General features: G+C 42.0%; 1 protein-coding gene across 1 annotated transcript in view; it reads left to right on the top strand.

Annotated features, from left to right (window-relative positions):
• The window catches only part of LOC143808065 (putative cation-transporting ATPase 13A4), a 597,320-nt gene that overhangs the window by 152,005 nt on the left and 426,172 nt on the right, over positions 1-19,143 (top strand). Inside the window, exons 4-6 of the mRNA XM_077290324.1 lie at positions 6,060-6,130; positions 6,617-6,697; positions 7,156-7,225. Of these exons, the coding sequence (XP_077146439.1) occupies positions 6,060-6,130; positions 6,617-6,697; positions 7,156-7,225 (222 nt within the window). The remainder of the gene's footprint in view (positions 1-6,059; positions 6,131-6,616; positions 6,698-7,155; positions 7,226-19,143) is intronic.

Genomic DNA, 19,143 nt, shown 5'->3' with positions numbered 1-19,143 from the left:
AATGTTACATCTCCTGCCCCTATTATCCAAGTACTCCAGCTGAACCCGAAGGTCTCTAACGGTTTTCTTCTGCAAAATAGATGTCTGGTGCAGGTCAGCCATATGGGATCTGGTAAGGTTGTGATCCTCCTCCAAACAATCAATTCTGCCTATCAAAAGCTGCAAATCCTGGAGCACACAGGCAATTTCAGACCTGCATGATTCTTTGACCTCCGCTATTAGTGCTTTAAAGTCTTTCTTTGAGGGGAAATGTGAAAAAAAACCCTCATCCATTGTGAAGGAAGGTTCTTGTCCAGGTGGTCTCCCTCATCAGAGGAACCCTCCATATAGTCACTCCCATTTTCCTCATAAGTGGTTCGTGGGGTTAGCCTAGGGGGACCCTTTTGAGAACTTAATACCCCTTCTTTTTCAGTATTACTGCTCCATTCCATGGGGTCACTATACTTCTAGGCAACAACACAGGCTCTGCAACTTGTGTCTGTTCAAGGGTGGGGGAGAGATGGCCTCCATCAGCTGTCTGTAGCGATCTGCCATTTTGTGCAACATAATGTTCAGGGAAGATTAGTGTCTGCAGGACCCCATCAATGCAACGCTGCCCTGGGACTTCTCTTTATTTGCAACCTAATTACCCCTGTTGACCCAGCTTCCGACGGGTCTCATGGCTGCTCTTCCTCATCTAGGGCACCATGAGCTGTGATCTCCTCGTGTCTTCTAGCTGCCTCCTCTTCCTGGCAAGATGGCGCCCAGACCACAGTGCCGCTCTGCTCCCGCAGGAGGAAGACATCCAGAGTGGTCACCGAGATGGCCGACATCGCTCCAGAAAGCGCAGTGGTTCTCACCCTCCTGCGACCCATTGATGAGTGTTACAGTGCGCCAGTGCAGGACTCATCAGCTGGTATATGGAGATGCCTGGCGGGAGCTCTGCAGCCAGGAGTTCTCTCAGTCTAGCATCCAGACACTCCCCCACATGAGAGTCAGGTAAATAGGACAGTCATATGACTGATGGGGGGCAAATCCTGACACCCACTCCCAGAAAATACATCCTCAAAGCCAGACAAAAATGCTGCTAAGGTCCCCGTAGATTCTGCACAAAGGGAAATGTTTAGGCAGTTATCATGACAGTAATCTCCCCACAATTTCTCTGGATTGCCATTCCACTGTCAGATTATGCTTGAGCCAACCAGGGTAATCCCAGAACAATAGGAGTGGGGAGACTCTCCAGGACATAACAAGTAATTGCCTTATAATAAAAGACCCCAACTTCAGTCTTATGTTATGAACAATCTGCGTCATTGCTCTCTGTGCAAGTGGTGCTGAGTTGTTGTCATAAATAGAAATAGGCTTAGCTAAGGTAGAGTAAGCAAGCCCATGAGGTCTAGCAAAGTTAGCAGCAACCATACTGACTTAAGCTCCACTGTCCACAAACACAGAAATGTTCTCAGTCCTGGTCTCTAGCACCACCTCTGCTGTCAGGACAAACCAAGAATTACAGGTTGAAAAGGAACATACCCTGTGATCATCAAACTCCAGGCTCTCAAGGGTTAATCGCATCTATTTTTGTTTAGGAATCAAAAGACAGGCCCAAAAAAACACACACCCTTTTCCTTGCCAATGTCAGGAGAGACATATGACGCAGAAGCACCTACTAACTGCATGGGTCCTCTAACTCTACAAGTATAGGTTCACCCCTATACCGTCGCCACTGACACAATCGTATTGTCCCAGAAAGAGGGCTCAGGAGAAGGTGGTCTTACCTATCTATCCCCCAGGCATCTATCCACCCATATAGCCAATTACATGGAAGCCTCCAATGGCTCAGGAGTTTCATACACTGCCAGAGCATCTTTTAATCTTTCAGTAAGACCTTGACAAAATTGGCTTCTAAGAGTCGGGTCATTTCATTTGGTATCGGTTGCCCACCTGCGGATTTCAGAGATATAAGTCTCCACTGAATGATTTCCCTACTAAAGGTGGCAAAACCTTGATTCAGCCATGTAATTACGGTCAGGATCATCATAGATAAGGGCTAAAGCCTTGAAAAACCCTTCAATGGACAGGAGACACATAGAATCCTGTAGCAGTAAAAAAAGCCCAGGATTGAGGATTCCCTTGCATCAGTGAAATCACAATTCCTACACGTTGTTTTTCATCCCCATAGGAGTAAAGTCGAAGTTTAAACTACAGGGTGGGCCATTTATATGGATACACCTAAATGGGAAGAGGGTCATGTGACACATCAAACTTATTGAGAATTTCACAAGAAAAACAATGGTGTGCTTGGTTTTAATGTAACTTTATTCTTTCATGAGTTATTTACAAGTTTATGACCACTTTTAAAATGTGATCAAAGTGCTGCCCATTGTGTTGGATTGTAAATGCAACCCTCTTCTCCCACTCTTGACACACTGATAGCAACACCGCAGAAGAAATGCTAGCACAGGCGTCCAGTATCCATTGTTTCAGATGCTGCACATCTCTTATCTTCACAGCATAGAGAAATGCCTTACGATACAAGATGTGCAGCATCTGAAACAACGGATACTGGAAGCCTGTGCTAGCATTCCTTCATGACCCTCTTCCCATTCGAAAAAATAAGGTTGGATCCAAATGGCTGACTTCAAAATGACCACCATGGTCACCACCCATCTTGAAAAGTTTACCCCCTCCCATATACTACTGTGCCACAAACAGGAAGTTGATATCACCAACCATTCCCATTTTATTTAGGTGTATCCATATAATTGGCTCACCCTGTATAGTTTACAAGATTCTTTAAATGCAAAAATACCTGTCCCTACCTTCTAAAAACCTGTTTGTGAGGGCAATTTTGGGTTCAAGCTGAACCTGCAGAGACCCCCACAACAGGAGTCTGCAGCCGCTGCCATTGCTGCTGAACCTCAGAAAGAAAGTTGGTCATCTTCAGTAACAACCTCTGTAACTGCTGTGCCAGCACAGAAATGGGATCCATGAACCCAGACAAAAAAAAAACACATCGAAAAAACACACGCACAAAAAAAAACAAGTGTCAGTTTTGTTTTTTCTTTTCTTTTACAAAAGTATATGGCTGGTGCTAATGTCATGCTGGATGATGGATAAGTAAGTGAACAACAAAGGGTTAAGGGAGGTGGAGCCCAAACACTTAGGAAGTGGGGAGTAGAGACCTTTAGGCAGATTGAAAATCTTCATGACTGCCCTAACATCCCTAAATAGATTCTGCACCTGTCATTGAGCAGGAATCCAATCCCTGCCTGACCCTAGTGATAGGCTCTGGTTAGGGGGTATGCACTAGTCAGTCCCCACTACAACTAAAGACAAAGAGGGCAGACAAACAAGGGGACACTTAGCTTGAAAAGACAACTGAGATGTCATGCCAGCAATCCTCCAAGCGTCCTCTGAGAGGGAACTTACCTACTGTTAGTACATACAACTAGACAGAGACATGTAAGAGCTAACACCAGCTGCAGTTAGTCAGCAAATAGACTAAAGATAACCCTAAAGGACCTGTAGAGTTCCCAAGCAGAGACTGGAGCATCTGTCCATATAACTGCACAAAAATTATGCTTGTCTTGAGCTTGCCAAAAGACATGTGACGGATTCCCAAATGTATGGAGGAAGTTGCTGTGGTCAGATGAGACCAAAATAGAACTTTTTGGCCATGAATGTAAACACTATGTCTTCGGTAAGCTATAGCGCTTACCAAGTAAGCGGCAGAGGGAATCCGGACACATGGACTGCGCTGCCTGATCAGCTGTTCAGCTCCACAGCTGCATATGTCATGGCTAGGTAACAGTCACAATGCATGAAAGGAGAGCCCAACAAACAGGCTATCCATACATGTGTTGTGACTGTCACTCAGCCGTAAACCATAGCAGTGGAGCCGTTCCTTCTGCAGCTTATTTGGTAAGTGCTATAGCTTGTCGAATAAGCAGGGACCTGATCAAATTCGCTCATCTCTACGTGATAAAGACTTATTCAAAGTGACTTACAGTTATAATTTCTGCAAAAGGAGACACTATAAAGTACTGACTTTAGGGGGAGTATAGTTATGCACATTGAAGTTTTCAGTTATTTTGTCCTAATTGTTGTTGTCTTCACAATGAAAAGAAAACCAAATGTTCACACTTGTAGGCATTTACTTTACATGAACTGATGCAAACCCTCAAAAGAAACCAGTGAAATTGCAAGTTAAGAGGTAGCAAAACACAAAAAAATGCCACTGTATGGTCAGCAGGGTCCTCTCTCTCTACTGTAGAGTATAAGCTCTTAAGGTTAACAGGAAGTTATGAGGTAGCAAAACACAAAAAAATGCCACTGTATGGACAGCAGGGTCCTCTCTCTCTACTGTAGAGTATAAGCTCCTAAGGTTAACGGGATCCTCTTTCTCTACTGTAGAGTGTAAGCTCTTATGGTCAGCAGGGATCTTTGACTCTCTCTCCTCTCCCCAACAAGTATTTTCCAAGCACTTATAATGTTTTTACTATTGAGATTACCATGAATTTATTTACTACAAATCATTTTTGTGGGGGGGGGGGGACTTAGTGAAGTTGATGAATTCGAATCTCTAATGAGCCGCTCATCTTTGGCATATAAGCATATAGTGTAGTGTACCCTTTATTGTGATTATAGGTAGAGTTAATGTGTTTTTGGCAGGGACGAAGACATGTTGAGCTCTATGTGTATATAGTATTATTATCACAAGGACCATTGTATGCATTACATTTATGTACTAGTGTTAAAAATTGGCCACCATAGTAGGTGTATGCTTTCTGATGGGAAGAAACTGGTGCATCCTTGGGTAGTTTAGGCCACGGCTGCGACTGACTCATGATGTCTATACTACTTGTAACCCCAATGGAAGAAGATATGAGGCAGCTGTGATATGAGCTGAGTTGTGAGAAGAACAAGGTAGTTATAAATGAAGAAGAACTGTAAAATAACCTGTGGTTCTGCATTCCTATAGAAGGTGCTGCTTGCAGTCCTGATATCCTGTAAAGCAGTATGTAACGAATGGATACGGAGGCACAGATGTTGAAGATCACATTAGTTTTTATTGTAATTTAACATGGAACCTCGGGACCACGGTCCGGTGGGCTATGAAGGAGGCGTGACTACGTGAGCCCCAGACACCCGTGGTAAGACCCCTCGAACAGGGTCAGAATGGGATGCCTGGGGGACACGGGTGCTACATCCAGTTAGACCCCAGACACGTGGTAGCAGACCCAGCAGGACAGACGGACTAGCAGGGTTAGCAGGTGATGTAGAGCTAACCGGTGGGTACTGGGGGTATGGGTAGAAGCTGGTTACGGCAGTACTGACGTTGTCCTGAGGTACGGGTGACTGAATGTCGGAACGAGACGGAACTGGAGTAGGCAGATCGGAGGTCGTCTAGGAAAGCCAGGTAACGGGTAGCAGATAGTCTGTGGAGGCAAACAGTATAAGCGGAGCACTGGCAGAGAACTTCAGAAGCAGAAGCACATGTTAGCAGAAACTGGAAGTAAGCAACAGTGGATACTTGTTGCTCCAGCAACCTCCCTATGGTGGAGGGGCTAGAAATAGTGCTTAGTCAGAAGCATTTTTTAAAATAGTGCGCTGTCTCTTTAAGAGACCAGAAGCGAGCACGCGCTACCTAAGCTCTTGGCCCGAGAACCTGCTGGCTGTATCAGGACAGCATGGAGCTGGCACAGAGCCGGAGTCCCGACGGAGACTTTGCGAAGGTACAGAGACCGGACCGAATGTAACACAGTAAAGCACATAATAAGTTAGCTACCAGTGCCATAGTGGTGTGTTATAATGACTTGTGGCCATTGGCCAAAAGTTAGCATGTCCTTAAGTTTAACCTGATGAGCCTCTATTGGGATATGTTGGTTTCTCTATCCCAAATGATACAAGCTCAGTTCCTATTCTCCTTTCATGTCTGCATTTAGAATAGTTTACTGGTTGACATGATAAACAACATTAATAGAGTAATGTGAAACAACCACATATGCTGTTTTAATTGTGATACATAAAAGTAATTTTATTATACAATGCTTACTCATTTCTCTCATTTACTCTACTAGGTAAGATATATACAAGTGCAAAAAATACGATATGTCTGGATTCCCTCTGAGGACAAGTTTATAAAATTTGGGTAAGTGAACTACAAATAAAATGTAATGTTGTTATCTGGGACTTAATTGTATTTCTATGGGGCTAGGCACTTATTCACAGGACATTGTTATATACTTGCCTGTTCTGTCCTGTGATGATCTCTCCTGGCTCTGACCGGTCACAAACCACTTTTGGCAATGTTTCTCCTACTTTCTGTGACATCACATCAACAGAACTGTTCCTTCTCTTTCGACCTGCCGATTAGGGAGCTGTCAGTCAAAATACATTGACAGTAACAGAAAAGAAGGAACTGCTCAATTGACATGACAGCACATGAAATTAGGAGAATCATCAGGAGTGGCCCATGACCACTCTAAGCTGGGAGAGATTGTTGCACAGCAGAAAAGATATGTAGTTTGCAAGTACCTGCTGATAAGTACTTAGCTCCATAGAAAAAAGTCCTGGATGACTCCGTTAATGCTGTACTTTATCAAATAAATTCATAATCAAAGATATTTTCTTTTAGTGTTCTGGAAAAAGACCTCTCTTGCTCAGATATACACTCAAAATATAGTTTTGGTCTTATCAAAGAAGAACAGGAAGTCAGGTATAAGCACCCCTATCCCCTATCCTTTCCTCAATCTAATTTCTGGAATAATGATATACTGGTTTTCCAGTTTTTATAATTAAAGCAGATGACCTGTAAAATAAAAGATTGATGCATTAATTGTTGTCAATTATGAATATCTCTGGTTGCTCACAGTGGATTCATTTTTGATATCCAGAAGGTGAAAACCTGGTTATATAGGTAGGAGGCTCACTAGAAAAAAAAGCGCTTTGTTCTAATTAAGCATACAGTTACATGATTGATATAGTTTTTTATAATTGACAGCGAGAAGAGTTTTTTAAAAATCTGGAAATGAAACAAATTATATTGTAAAGCTACATAACATTGCATTTTACAGTGATAAGGCTTTACTAAGATAAAAATAAAATGGCACATAACTTTATAGATCTATGTCATACGGCTATTGTACAATTATCACTTGTATTATGTTTGGGCAGACAACGGATCTGTGGACTAAACTCAATTGTAGTGAAAGTAACTCCTTTGTGGAAACTACTGTTAAAAGAGGTAAGTTAATAATACATCTTTATACAATATAATATGCAGGCTGTTTGCTGCATATTACATTAAATGTATATCATTGTATAATATAACAGCAACAACATTTGCAATGTTTCACAAAAATAATTAATATATGGAAGAATTCAAGATCAATTGCTATATATTGCGACTAGTGTTGAGCATTCCGATACCACAAGTATCGGGTATCGGCCAATACTTGCGGTATCGGAATTCCGATACCGAGATCCGATACTTTTGTGGTATTGGGAATCGGTATCGGAACCATATTAATTTGTAAAATAAAGAATTAAAATAAAAAATATGGATATACTCACCTCTCCGGAGGCCCCTGCACCTTACCGCTGTTAACCGGCAGCCTTCTTTGCTTAAAATGAGCGCGTTTAGGGCCTTCCATGACGTCACGGCTTCTGATTGGTCGCGTGCCGCTCATGTGACCGCTATGCGACCAATCAGAAGCCGTGACGTCATTCTCAGGCCCTAAACTCCTCATTCTAGGAATTTAGGACCTGAGAATGACATCACGGCTTGTGATTGGTCGCGTGGCGGTCTCATGAGCGGCACGCGACCAATCAGAAGCCGTGACGTCATGGAAGGCCCTAAACGCGCTCATTTTAAGCAAAGAAGGCTGCCGGTTAACAGCGGTTTCCTCTCCTTCAGACCCTGGGAACCATCAGGATACCTTCCGATACTTGGTGTCCCATTGACTTGTATTGGTATCGGGTATCGGTATCGGCGATATCCGATACTTTTCGGGTATCGGCCGATACTATCCGATACCGATACTTTCAAGTATCGGACGGTATCGCTCAACACTAATTGCGACATATTTCTAAATAAAAAATGCCACTGTATGGTCAGCTATGGTCAGCTGTATGGTCAGTTAAATTGAGTTAAAAGTATATCAATATAGTATGGAGTTATCCTCCAATTTGTTACTCTGTTGCTATTTTAATACTGCAAAGTCAAAATATTTGATCCATCAGTACACTTTTCCAAACTTAATTAATTATTCTCAAGTTGTTAAATAAGCAGCTCATAATTCTACATTCTCCTACTTTCCTAGTTTCTGGGAGAAGGAAGGAAGTTCAGTGGCTTGTGCATGTATTCCCCTACTTGGCTTTTTACCTACCTTAGTTACATTACAAACTGTAGTTAACCCCTTCCCAACACGCGTTGTACATGTACTGCTCTGTGCAGCCTCATGCTGAGCGTCACAGCTCTGTGTGAGAGCTGACAGCCCGCAGCAATGCACATTTAGCCCTTCTGATGCCGCTGTCAGTAGTGACAGCAAGATAGATAAGCATCGCATAGGGAATGAGTTCCCTGCGTGCTTCCATCAGAACAACGCAATGTGATCACATTCTCTTGATGGTCTCCACCTTGCGGCTGGGGGTCCTTCATGGTCCTGCAGAGAAGGTGGCTTGTAAGCGCCTGCTGAAAGCAGGTGTGACATGCCTGCTTCCCTGCCTATCAGATGCTAATGTAATACTCTGCAGTGCAGTGTCAGCAATCTGACACAAGACAATGATGTCGCAGGATGGGACAATGTAAAAAAAAGTAAAAAGTAAAACAAATAAATATTAAAAAGTGTAAAAATATTGTTTTTAAAAAATCATCAAATAAAGAGAAAAAAATATTTTCTTCAATACATTTATGTATGTAAATAAAAAAATAAAAGTACATATATTTGGTATAGCTGTATCCGTAACGACCTGCTTTATAAAACTGTCTCACTAGTTAACCCATTCAGTGAACACCATAACAATAAATAAGAGGCAAAAAAATGCTTTATCGTTATACTGCCAATGATTCCGCTGTGTCCGTCTTTTTAGTTTTGCATAAAAGTTTTTTGCACCTATGAAAAGATGGTCTTCATTGAACAGAGGCCAGATGGAGTGCAGAGTAACTCTGCTGCCTCATTATAGTGAATGGATTCATCAGGGGTTTCATCTGTCACGTCACTTGAAGATTTAGATGGAATCTCCGATGTAAGGGCAGAATGATTTTTAAGAAGGAAAAATGCAAAGTACTAAATCCGGGCAATAAAAAGGAAAAACCATATATAGAATGGGAGAATAGGGCTAAGCAACAGCACATGTGAAAAAGACGAGTATACTAATAAGTCATAAACTGAACATGAGTCAACAGTGTGATGCAGCAGCAAAAAAGGAAAATGCAACTCTGGGATGTATTAACAGAAGCATACAGTCCAGATCACGCAAATTTATTATTGCCCTCTACTTATCTTTGGTCAGACCTCATCTGGAATACTGTGTCCAGTTTTGGGCACCACATTTTTAAAAAGACATCAACAAACTAGAGCAAGCAGAGAGAAGAGCGACCAGAATGGTGACCGGTCTGCAAACCATTTCCTATGAGGAACGGTTACAGGATTTGGGAATGTTTAGCTTGCAAAAAAGAAGACTGAGAGGAGACTTAATAGCTGTCTACAAATATCTCAAGGGCTGTCACATTGTAGAAGGATCATCTTTATTCTCATTTGCACAAGGAAAGACTAGAAGCAATGGGATGAAACTGAATGGGAGGAGAGATTAGATATTAGAAAAAACTTTTTGACAGGTGACTAATAAGTGTAACAGGCTGCCACGAGAGGTGGTGAGTTCTCCTTCCATGGAAGTTTTCAAACAGAAGCTGGAAAGACATCTGTCTGGGATGATTTAGTGAATCCTGCTTTGAGCAGGGGATTGGACCAGATGACCCAGGAGGTCCCTTCCAACTCTACCATTCTATGATTCTATGGCTCAGAGTAGAGCGACAGATAAATGTGTTCATAAATGTTTTGTAAAATGTTCCCAATAAAATCTTCAACTCAATACACAAAAAAACAAGCCCTCACTTAGGTTTATCACCTGCTAATGGAAATATAGGATCTTCCACGTTACTGGTAGCACAAAAGCTCTGGAAAATCAAAATGGCTCCTCGACACCAAAAGAAATTCAGTAAATTCTACACTTACAAATCCAAATTCCCCCCTGCCTTCTGAGTCACAGTGTACCTAAACCACATTTAATGACCATGTTTGTATTTTCTGCATTGATGAGAGCCCGCCAAATTTACAGGTGCATGTTGTTAGGTGCCGGGATTCTTACTCTGCACTCTGTGAGGAATCTAACGGCAGTGTGGACTCAGCTGTATGTGCTCAGGGCAGGCTTAGTGCCTTTAGAATTCTGGCTTCTTCAGAGAGGAGTTTTTGTGGTTGAATTCAGGGCAGGCACTAGTGCCTTTAGAATTCTGGCCCCTCTGGAGAAGAGTTCTGTGAGTGCTTGGAGTCTACTACCTGTTCCTGTGTCCCAGAGGGGTTTGCATACTCCTGTGACGCTAACAGGGTATGCATTTAGTGCCATTTTCACTCTGCGGCCGTGTGTCTATAAACATGGTCTCATAGCAGAGTTCTTTTTCCATCACTGTGTGCGATTGGCACAGCCACTTGCTGCTCCACTAAGTGACATTAACTCAGCTCAAGCCTGTTATGCTCACTGCAAATCTCGCCATTGTCTTCTTAGCTGCAGTGTACCATCTCTGCACGGTGGTCCCCAGGTGGCTAACGCACTTCATTATTATAATTTATTTAGTGCATTCCACCCACCTTAACCTATGCCTCCAGAAGAATGATCTGGGCATAATGTACTGGTCACTACAGTGACCAGTGGGCACTTTTTGCGCACCATATGGTCAAGCTGCTCCCACAACAGCTCAATGGGGTTGAGATCTGGTGACTGCGCTGGCCACTCCGTTACAGACAGAATACCAGCTGCCTGCTTCTTTCCTAAATAGTTCTTTCATAATTTGGAGGTGTGCTTTGGGTCATTGTCCAGTTGTAGGATGAAATTGGCTTCAATCAAGCGCTGTCCACATGGTATGGCATGGTGTTGCAAAATGGAGTGATAGTAGTAGATAAGTGCATGCGCGGTAAAGATTGGTTCAGCCATCTTTGTACTCCACAAGATCGTATTGCGTCTATGAATAAGGAGCTCGCACAGGCGCAGTAACCAATTTCGCGGCCATTTTGGTACCGCTTTGTGAACCCTTCCTGTCTACCTCATTTCCGGCGTTCGGAAAGCCGGCAAGACATTCCTCGCCATTATGCCATGCCGTCATCCCACAGCTGTTTGTGGATTCTTCAATTTGGGTATGTAATATTTGTGTATACATATAGGAGTCAGCCGCACGGTAGGGCACCTGCTCCTGACGAAGCCACTTTAGGTGGCGACACGCGTTGGGCTTGATGTCCCCTGGACCTCTGGGTGATAGGTAGTATGTCAGGTTCATGTTCTCTGGGCAGCGCTATCCTTAGCATTCTTTTGGTGGCACCTAGCACTGAGTCATTGTGCGGTGCTTCATCTCATCTATAGGTATATACCTCCTTTTTTGTACTGAGCCCTAGACTCTTAGGGACATTTGGGGTGACTGACCTTAGGGGAGACAATTGCTCATATATAATATCTTTTTTGTCTCTGTGACCATCTATCCCAGGACCTGGTTGTCTTTAGACATCATTTGATCTCGTTATTTGGGCTCACCTCTATGCAATTATCATTGGTTTAATGTTTGTACTGTATTTGCTATACAAATATTTAGGCGCTAATTAGCAGCAAGAGTGTACCCGCATTTTTTGTCAAAATTATTAATCATGCTGCGAGCTGTGCCATACCAACATTGTCATGTGTGATTAGCATAGTGGTGATATCCTTCTGGGAGGAGCGCTTATATCCAGATGTATATTCAGATTTATACTCATGACACTTGCATCACTGTAATTTGAATATTCTACTACATCTTGACATATTTACCTGTATATTGTGTTCTATCTTTACCATGTCCAGGGGGATGGTTCCCTATTTGGAACCTATGATTTAGTCTGGTTTTTAAATGATTTTAATAGTGTGGTGCTTTGTTTTTGTTTTTTTTTGGCTGACAAAATAAAATTTATATATTTTTGTACTATTTATAGTGGTGGTTCCTACTATATAGCGTGACGTCTTTTGTTCTTCTTCATAAAATGGAGTGATAGCCTTCCTTATTCAAAATCCCTTTTACCTTGTACAAATCTCCAACTTTACCCGGCAGCCGGGTGAAGTGGGATCTACTCCCCTGTTTTCCAATATGGGTAAGCGTGCATTATTGATCTATTTTTAGCGGACTCTGGGCCATTACATATGGGGACACTGTGATCTGTATATAGCCTTAGAGCCCAGTTCTTTGCTAATTTGGACTCTTATATAGAGATACATATTTACTGTCTGTACCCTAGGGATGAATTTTGTTACCCACATACAATCCGAGTATCGTCATGTTTCCTCTGCTATACCTCCTTGTTGATATACACTGCATACAGCAGGTATACATTTATAGTTGTTCACATTAACAATGTATAGAGTACATTTCTGAGTCATTTAATGTTAGCTTCATTGGAAAAAAACTGTGCTTTTCTTTCAAAAATAAGGAAATTTCTAAGTGACCCTAAACTTTTGAATGACAGTGTAAATTTCCAAAGGGTTATAATTTCCAAAATGTGGTCACTTGAGGCGGGAGTCTGCTTTTCTAGCGCATATGGGCTCTTTATATTGAATCCGCAAACTATTTTATGAAAATCGGCGTTTCAGGAGACATAAAGTGCTCAATCTCTCCCGAATCTCTCCGTATGGCTAAGTAGTACTGTACAGCCACATATGGGGTATTGCCACATTCTGTAGAAATTGTGGGACAAATTTCGGTGTCGATTTTACCCATTTCCCAGTGTGAAAATGTAAAACTTGGAGCTAATATACAAGCTTGGTGGTGAAAATGTAACTATTTGTTCTCCACTGCTCAATGCTATAAAAGTCTGTGACACACCTGTGGTGTCAATATAATCACTGCCCTCCTAGATGTATTCACTGAGAGGTTTAGTTTGTAAAATGGGTTCACTTATGGTGGTTTCTGCTGAGTTGGCATCTCAGGGGCTCTGCCAATGTAAATGGCACCCTCAAACAAGTTCAGCAAAATCTGCACTGTAATATGGCGTTTCTTCACTTCTGAGCTCTGCACTGTGCCTAAAAATTAGTTTTTGATGACATGGGGTATCGGTTAACTCAAAAGAAATTGCACAACAAATTTTGGGGTCCATTTTCTCCTGTTACCGTTGTGAAAATCCCAAATTTGGAGCTAAAACAACGATTTCTGCAGAAAAAATGTGATTCTTTTATTTTCACTATTTAACGTTATAAACTTCTGTGATAGGGTTGAGCGAAACGGGTCGACCATTTTAAGAAGTCGCCGACTTTTGGCAAAGTCGGGTTTCATGAAACCCGACCCGACCCCTGTGTGGGGTCGGCCATGAGGTCGGCGATCTTCTGAATCTGGTATCGGGATTCCGATACCGAGTTCCGATATGTTTGCGATATCGGAAATCGGTATCAGAATCCACATTTAAGTGTAAAATAAAGAATTAAAATAAAAAATATTGATATTCTCACCTCTCCGACGCAGCCTGGACATCGCCGCTGGTAACCGGCATCTTCCGTTCCTAAAAATGGCGCTTGAAAGACCTTTCGAATGTTTCACGGTTTGTGATTGGTCGCGGCGGCCCACGTGACCGCTGAGCGACCAATCACAAGCCGGTGACGTAATTCTCAGGTCCTGTTCTGGTTCTCAGGTACATGAGAATTACGGCACGGCTTGTGATTGGTCGCTGAGGAAGGCTGCCGGAAAGAAGCCGAGGGTGAGTATTCCTATTAGGTATATACTCACCCTCGTACGTGCCCTGCTTCTTTCCGGCAGCCTTCCTTCTTAAGAATGAACGTGTGAAGGACCTTCCGATGACGTCACGGCTTTGTGATTGGTCGCTCAGCGGTCACGTGGGCCGCCACAACCAATCACAAGCCGTGAAGCATTCAAAAGGTCTTTCAAGCGCCATTTTTAGGAACGGAAGATGCCGGTTACTACCAGGGCGCGTCAGAGTGTGAGAATATCAATTTTTTTTATTTTAATTCTTTATTTTACACGTAAATATGGATCCTAGGGCCTGAAGGAGAGTTTCCTCTCCTTCAGACCCTGGGAACCATAGTATCCCATTGCACTGCATTGGGTTTCGCGTTTCGGCCGACCCCGACTTTTTTATAGGATCGGCCGATTTCACTCGACCCGACTTTTGAGAAAGTCGGGTCCCGTGAAACCCGACCCGATCCTATAAAAATAAAAGTCGCTCAACCCTATTCTGTGAAGCACATGTGGGTTCAACATGCTCAATACTCATGTAGATAATTATTCCAGCAAACTGTACATTCAAAAAGTCAAAAGGTGCTCCTTTTCTTCCAAGCTCTGCCGTGGACACAAACAGTTGTTTTTGTCCACATATTAGGTATCTGCGCACTAACGAGAAATTGCACAACAAATTGATTGGACATATTTCTCCTGTTACGCTTATAAAAATGCAAAATTTGAAGCTAAAAAGATTTATCTAGGAAATTTTTTTAATATTTTCACAGCTTAATGTTACAGTATAAACATATGTGAAGCACATGTGGGCAAAAGGTGCTCAATACACATCTAGATCAGTTCCCTAAAAGGGTCTATTTTCCAAAATGGTGTCACTTGTTTGGGGTTTCCACTGTTTAGGCACATCAGGGGCTCTCCAAACATGACATTGTGTCTGCTAATTATGCCAGCAAATTTTACATTCAAATAGTGAAATGGCGCTCCTTCCCTTCCGAGCCCTGCCATGTGCCCAAACAGTAGATTTCACCCCACATATGGGGTGTCGGCATGCTTAGGAGAAATTGCACAACAAATTGTATGGTCCATTTTCTCCTGCTACCCTTGCAAAAGTAAAAAAAATAGGTCTAAAGGAAAAATTTTTGTCAAAAGTAAATAAATGTTTATTTTTTCCTTCCACATTCCAAAAATTCCTGTGAAGCACCTGAAGGGTTAATAAATTCATGAATGTGGTTTTGAGTACCTTGATCGGTGCAGTTTTTTTGAAGAGTTTCACTTTTGGGTATTTTCTGTCATATAGGCCCCTCAATGTCACTTCAAATGTAAGGTGGTCCCTAAATAAAATGGTTTGGCAAATTTTGTTGTAAAAATGAGAAATCACTGGTCAAATTTAACCCTTATAACTTCGCAACAAAAAAATTATGTTTAAAAAATTGTGCTGATGTAAAATAGACTTGTGGGAAATATTATTTATTAACTATTTTGTGCAATATTACTCTGATTTAAGGGCATAAAAATTAAATTTTGAAAATTGCGAAATTTTCCAAATTATCACCAAATTTAATTTTTTTTCACAAATAAAGAAATGTTACCACTATCATAAAGTGCAATATGTCATGAAAAAACAGTCTCAGAATCAGTGGAATCATTGAAGCGTCCCAGAGTTATAACGTCAAAGTGACAGTGGTCAGAATTTTAAAAATTGGCCTGGTCAGGATGGTGAAAACAGACTTTGTGGCATAGAGGTTAAAGGGAACCTGTCAGCAGTATTGTGCACAGTAACCTACATACACTGTCAGGTCTGTTATACTGATTAAAATGATAACTTGGATGATGAAATCCATATTGTTGTTTAATCTTTATTTTCAGTTTTGAGTTACTGAGATTCTCGTGCTTCTGGGCGGACCTGTTGGGGGGTCTTCATATGGTGCTCTGATTAGGCATTCACCAGTATGGCTTCTGATCCCTCAGTGACCTGCCCTCTAGTTTACATAATGAATATAATATGTATATCTTGAAAAAATAATCCTCTTCTGCAGGCAGGCATCAACGGTGCTGCCTACGCCGCCGGATGATCGGATAAGTAATGTGTATAACATTCATTTGTTTGAGGTTATGCTGAAATTCAAAAGAAAGCAAATATCCGTTTGAAAATGGCAACCAGCTCCTGCGCAGTAGAGAAAATACCTCTATTCATATATCATATAAAGCACCAGCCAGTCGTACCTCCCCTAATGAAGACGCTCTAGCAGCGTCGATACGCGTGGGGCTTTTACTCCCCTATGGACTCTGTTTGGTAACCTACATGCACGTGTAACCGGGTCACTAGCGTATAGCTTATACCCTTAATGCTAGTGGTTCCTTCTGATAGCCACGGTTTGTGGCTTTTCTACTATTTAAGCCTATATATTCTTAAAGGCTGTGGTTAGGACGACTGGCTGGTTATTTATTTCATAGTGCATGGTTGTTTGTTGTTGCAGGATTCAGGTGCTTTATATGATATATGAATAGAGGTACTTATTGTGACATTTCCTGCATGCACATTATGGGTTACCAACCAACACAGGCTCTTGGTATGCAATAGAGGTCAGCTGGCAGCACAGGGCAGTTATGTCCTTTATTTACTATCCTGTATGCAAATTTGTCCTATAGTTCTTTGTATGCACATTAATATTTACTAATATTTAGTATTTCTTCTATGTATCTTGTATTTATTACCTCATGCATGACCATGTGAGCCTCTATTTTTTCATCTGTGTTTGTCCTGGGGGTTTAACTTGGCTTTTTGCCTTTTTAAATGTTTTTAATTGTATGTCCTCTTGTTTGCCTCTTTTTTGTAGTATTATGTACAATAAAAATTATTATGGCTGGTAGATCCCACTAGTGTGCATATCTTTTTTCTTCTTTTTTGTCTTCACATGCAAGCACTTATTACATGTGCCCGCAATAATGTACCCGCGCCTATTATCTAGTTAAATGCCGCTGTCAAACTCTGACAGCAGCATTTAACAAGCACTTCCGGCCAGAGATGCACACACCGGTGACCCCCATCACATGATCGTGGGTCAGCGGTGCATTGGCAACAACCAGAGGTCTCCTTGAGATCTCTATGGTTGCTGATGCCAGATTGCTGTGAGCGTCACCCTGTGTTCGGCGCTCATAGCAATGCTGTAATTCTACTACATAGGGGCTATCTGAGCATCGCCTCTATGTAGCAGAGGCAATCAAGTTGTGCCAGCTTCTAGCCTCCCATGGACATTGCCGCGACATTGAATTGAAATGCAATAATGGGTGATCAAAAGAGCATATCTGCACAAACATGGTATCATTAAAAACATCAGATCGTTTCGCAAAAAATGAGCCCTTACACGGCCATATTGACGGAAAAATAGAAAAGTTATGGCTCTGAAAAAAATGGGAGTGAAAAATCACGAAAAGCTCTGGTCATGAAGGGGTTAAAAACCTTTCGTGATATAGTCCTTTGGAGCACATATTCGTGTTCAGCATATCAAAATCTATAAGATACAATAAAGTTTTCTCAGGGGCCAAGAACTTCCCTTAACCCCTTAAGCCCGTATGACGTACTATCCCGTCGAGGTGGGGTGGGCCTTAATTCCCGGTGACGGGATAGTACGTCATACGCGATCGGCCGCGCTCACGGGGGGAGCGCGGCCGATCGCGGCCGGGTGTCGGCTGCATATCGCAGCTGACATCCGGCACTATGTGCCAGGAGCGGTCACGGACCGCCCCCGGCACATTAACCCCCGGCACACCGCGATCAAACATGATCGCGGTGTACCGGCGGTACAGGGAAGCATCGCGCAGGGAGGGGGCTCCCTGCGGGCTTCCCTGAGACGATCGGTACAAGGTGATGTACTCACCTCGTACCGAACGTCTTCTCCCTGCAGGCCCCGGATCCAAAATGGCCGAGGGGCTGTATCCGGGTCCTGCAGGGAGCACTTCCGGGTCGGAGCAGGCTGCAGATGAAAGCTGCAGCCTGCTCCGATGAAAGTATGATCGCGGATCTGATAGAGTGCTGTGCACACTATCAGATCTGCGATCTGTGATGTCCCCCCCTGGGACAAAGTAAAAAAGTAAAAAAAAAAATTTCCACATGTGTAAAAAAAAAAAAAAAAAAATTCCTAAATAAATAATAATAAAAAAAAAAATATTATTCCCATAAATACATTTCTTTATCTAAAAAAAACAAACAAAAACAATAAAAGTACACATATTTAGTATCGCCGCGTCCGTAACGACCCAACCTATAAAACTGGCCCACTAGTTAACCCCTTCAGTAAACACCGTAAGAAAAAAAAAAAAAAAACGAGGCAAAAAACAACGCTTTATTACCATACCGCCGAACAAAAAGTGGAATAACACGCGATCAAAAAGACGGATATAAATAACCATGGTACCACTGAAAACGTCATCTTGTCCCGCAAAAAACGAGCCGCCATACAGCATCATCAGCAAAAAAATTAAAAAGTTATAGTCCTCAGAATAAAGCGATGCCAAAATAATTATTTTTTCTATAAAATAGTTTTTATCGTATAAAAGCGTCAAAACATAAAAAAATGATATAAATGAGGTATCGCTGTAATCGTACTGACCCGAAGAATAAAACTGCTTTATCAATTTTACCAAACGCGGAACGGTATAAACGCCTCCCCCAAAAGAAATTCATGAATAGCTGGTTTTTGGTCTTTCTGCCTCACAAAAATCGGAATAAAAAGCGATCAAAAACTGTCACGTGTCCGAAAATGTTACCAATAAAAACGTCAACTCGTCCCGCAAAAAACAAGACCTCACATGACTCTGTGGACCAAAATGTGGAAAAATTATAGGTCTCAAAATGTGGAGACGCAAAAACTTTTTTGCTATAAAAAGCGTCTTTTAGTCTGGTTTCACACTTGCGTTTTTATCTGCATGCGTTTTTTAAAAAAAACGCATGTGTGAAAAAATGCATGTAAACGCGGTAAAACGCATGCGTTTTTATAGAAAAACACAAGAAAACAAGAAAAAAACAAAAAACCCTAACCCTACCCCTAACCCTACCCCTAACCTGAAATACGTGGCACTGAAATACGTGGCACTGAAATATACGTTTATATACGTATATACGTATATAAGTGCCACGATATTTCAGTGGCCACGTATATAAGTGCCACGTATTTAAGTGCCACGTA

Source organism: Ranitomeya variabilis, chromosome 2, assembly GCF_051348905.1.
Source record: "Ranitomeya variabilis isolate aRanVar5 chromosome 2, aRanVar5.hap1, whole genome shotgun sequence".
Classification (NCBI taxonomy): Eukaryota; Metazoa; Chordata; class Amphibia; order Anura; family Dendrobatidae; genus Ranitomeya; species Ranitomeya variabilis.
The sequence above is the reverse complement of the archived record's forward strand: the minus strand, read 5'-3'. Positions and strand labels throughout refer to the sequence as shown.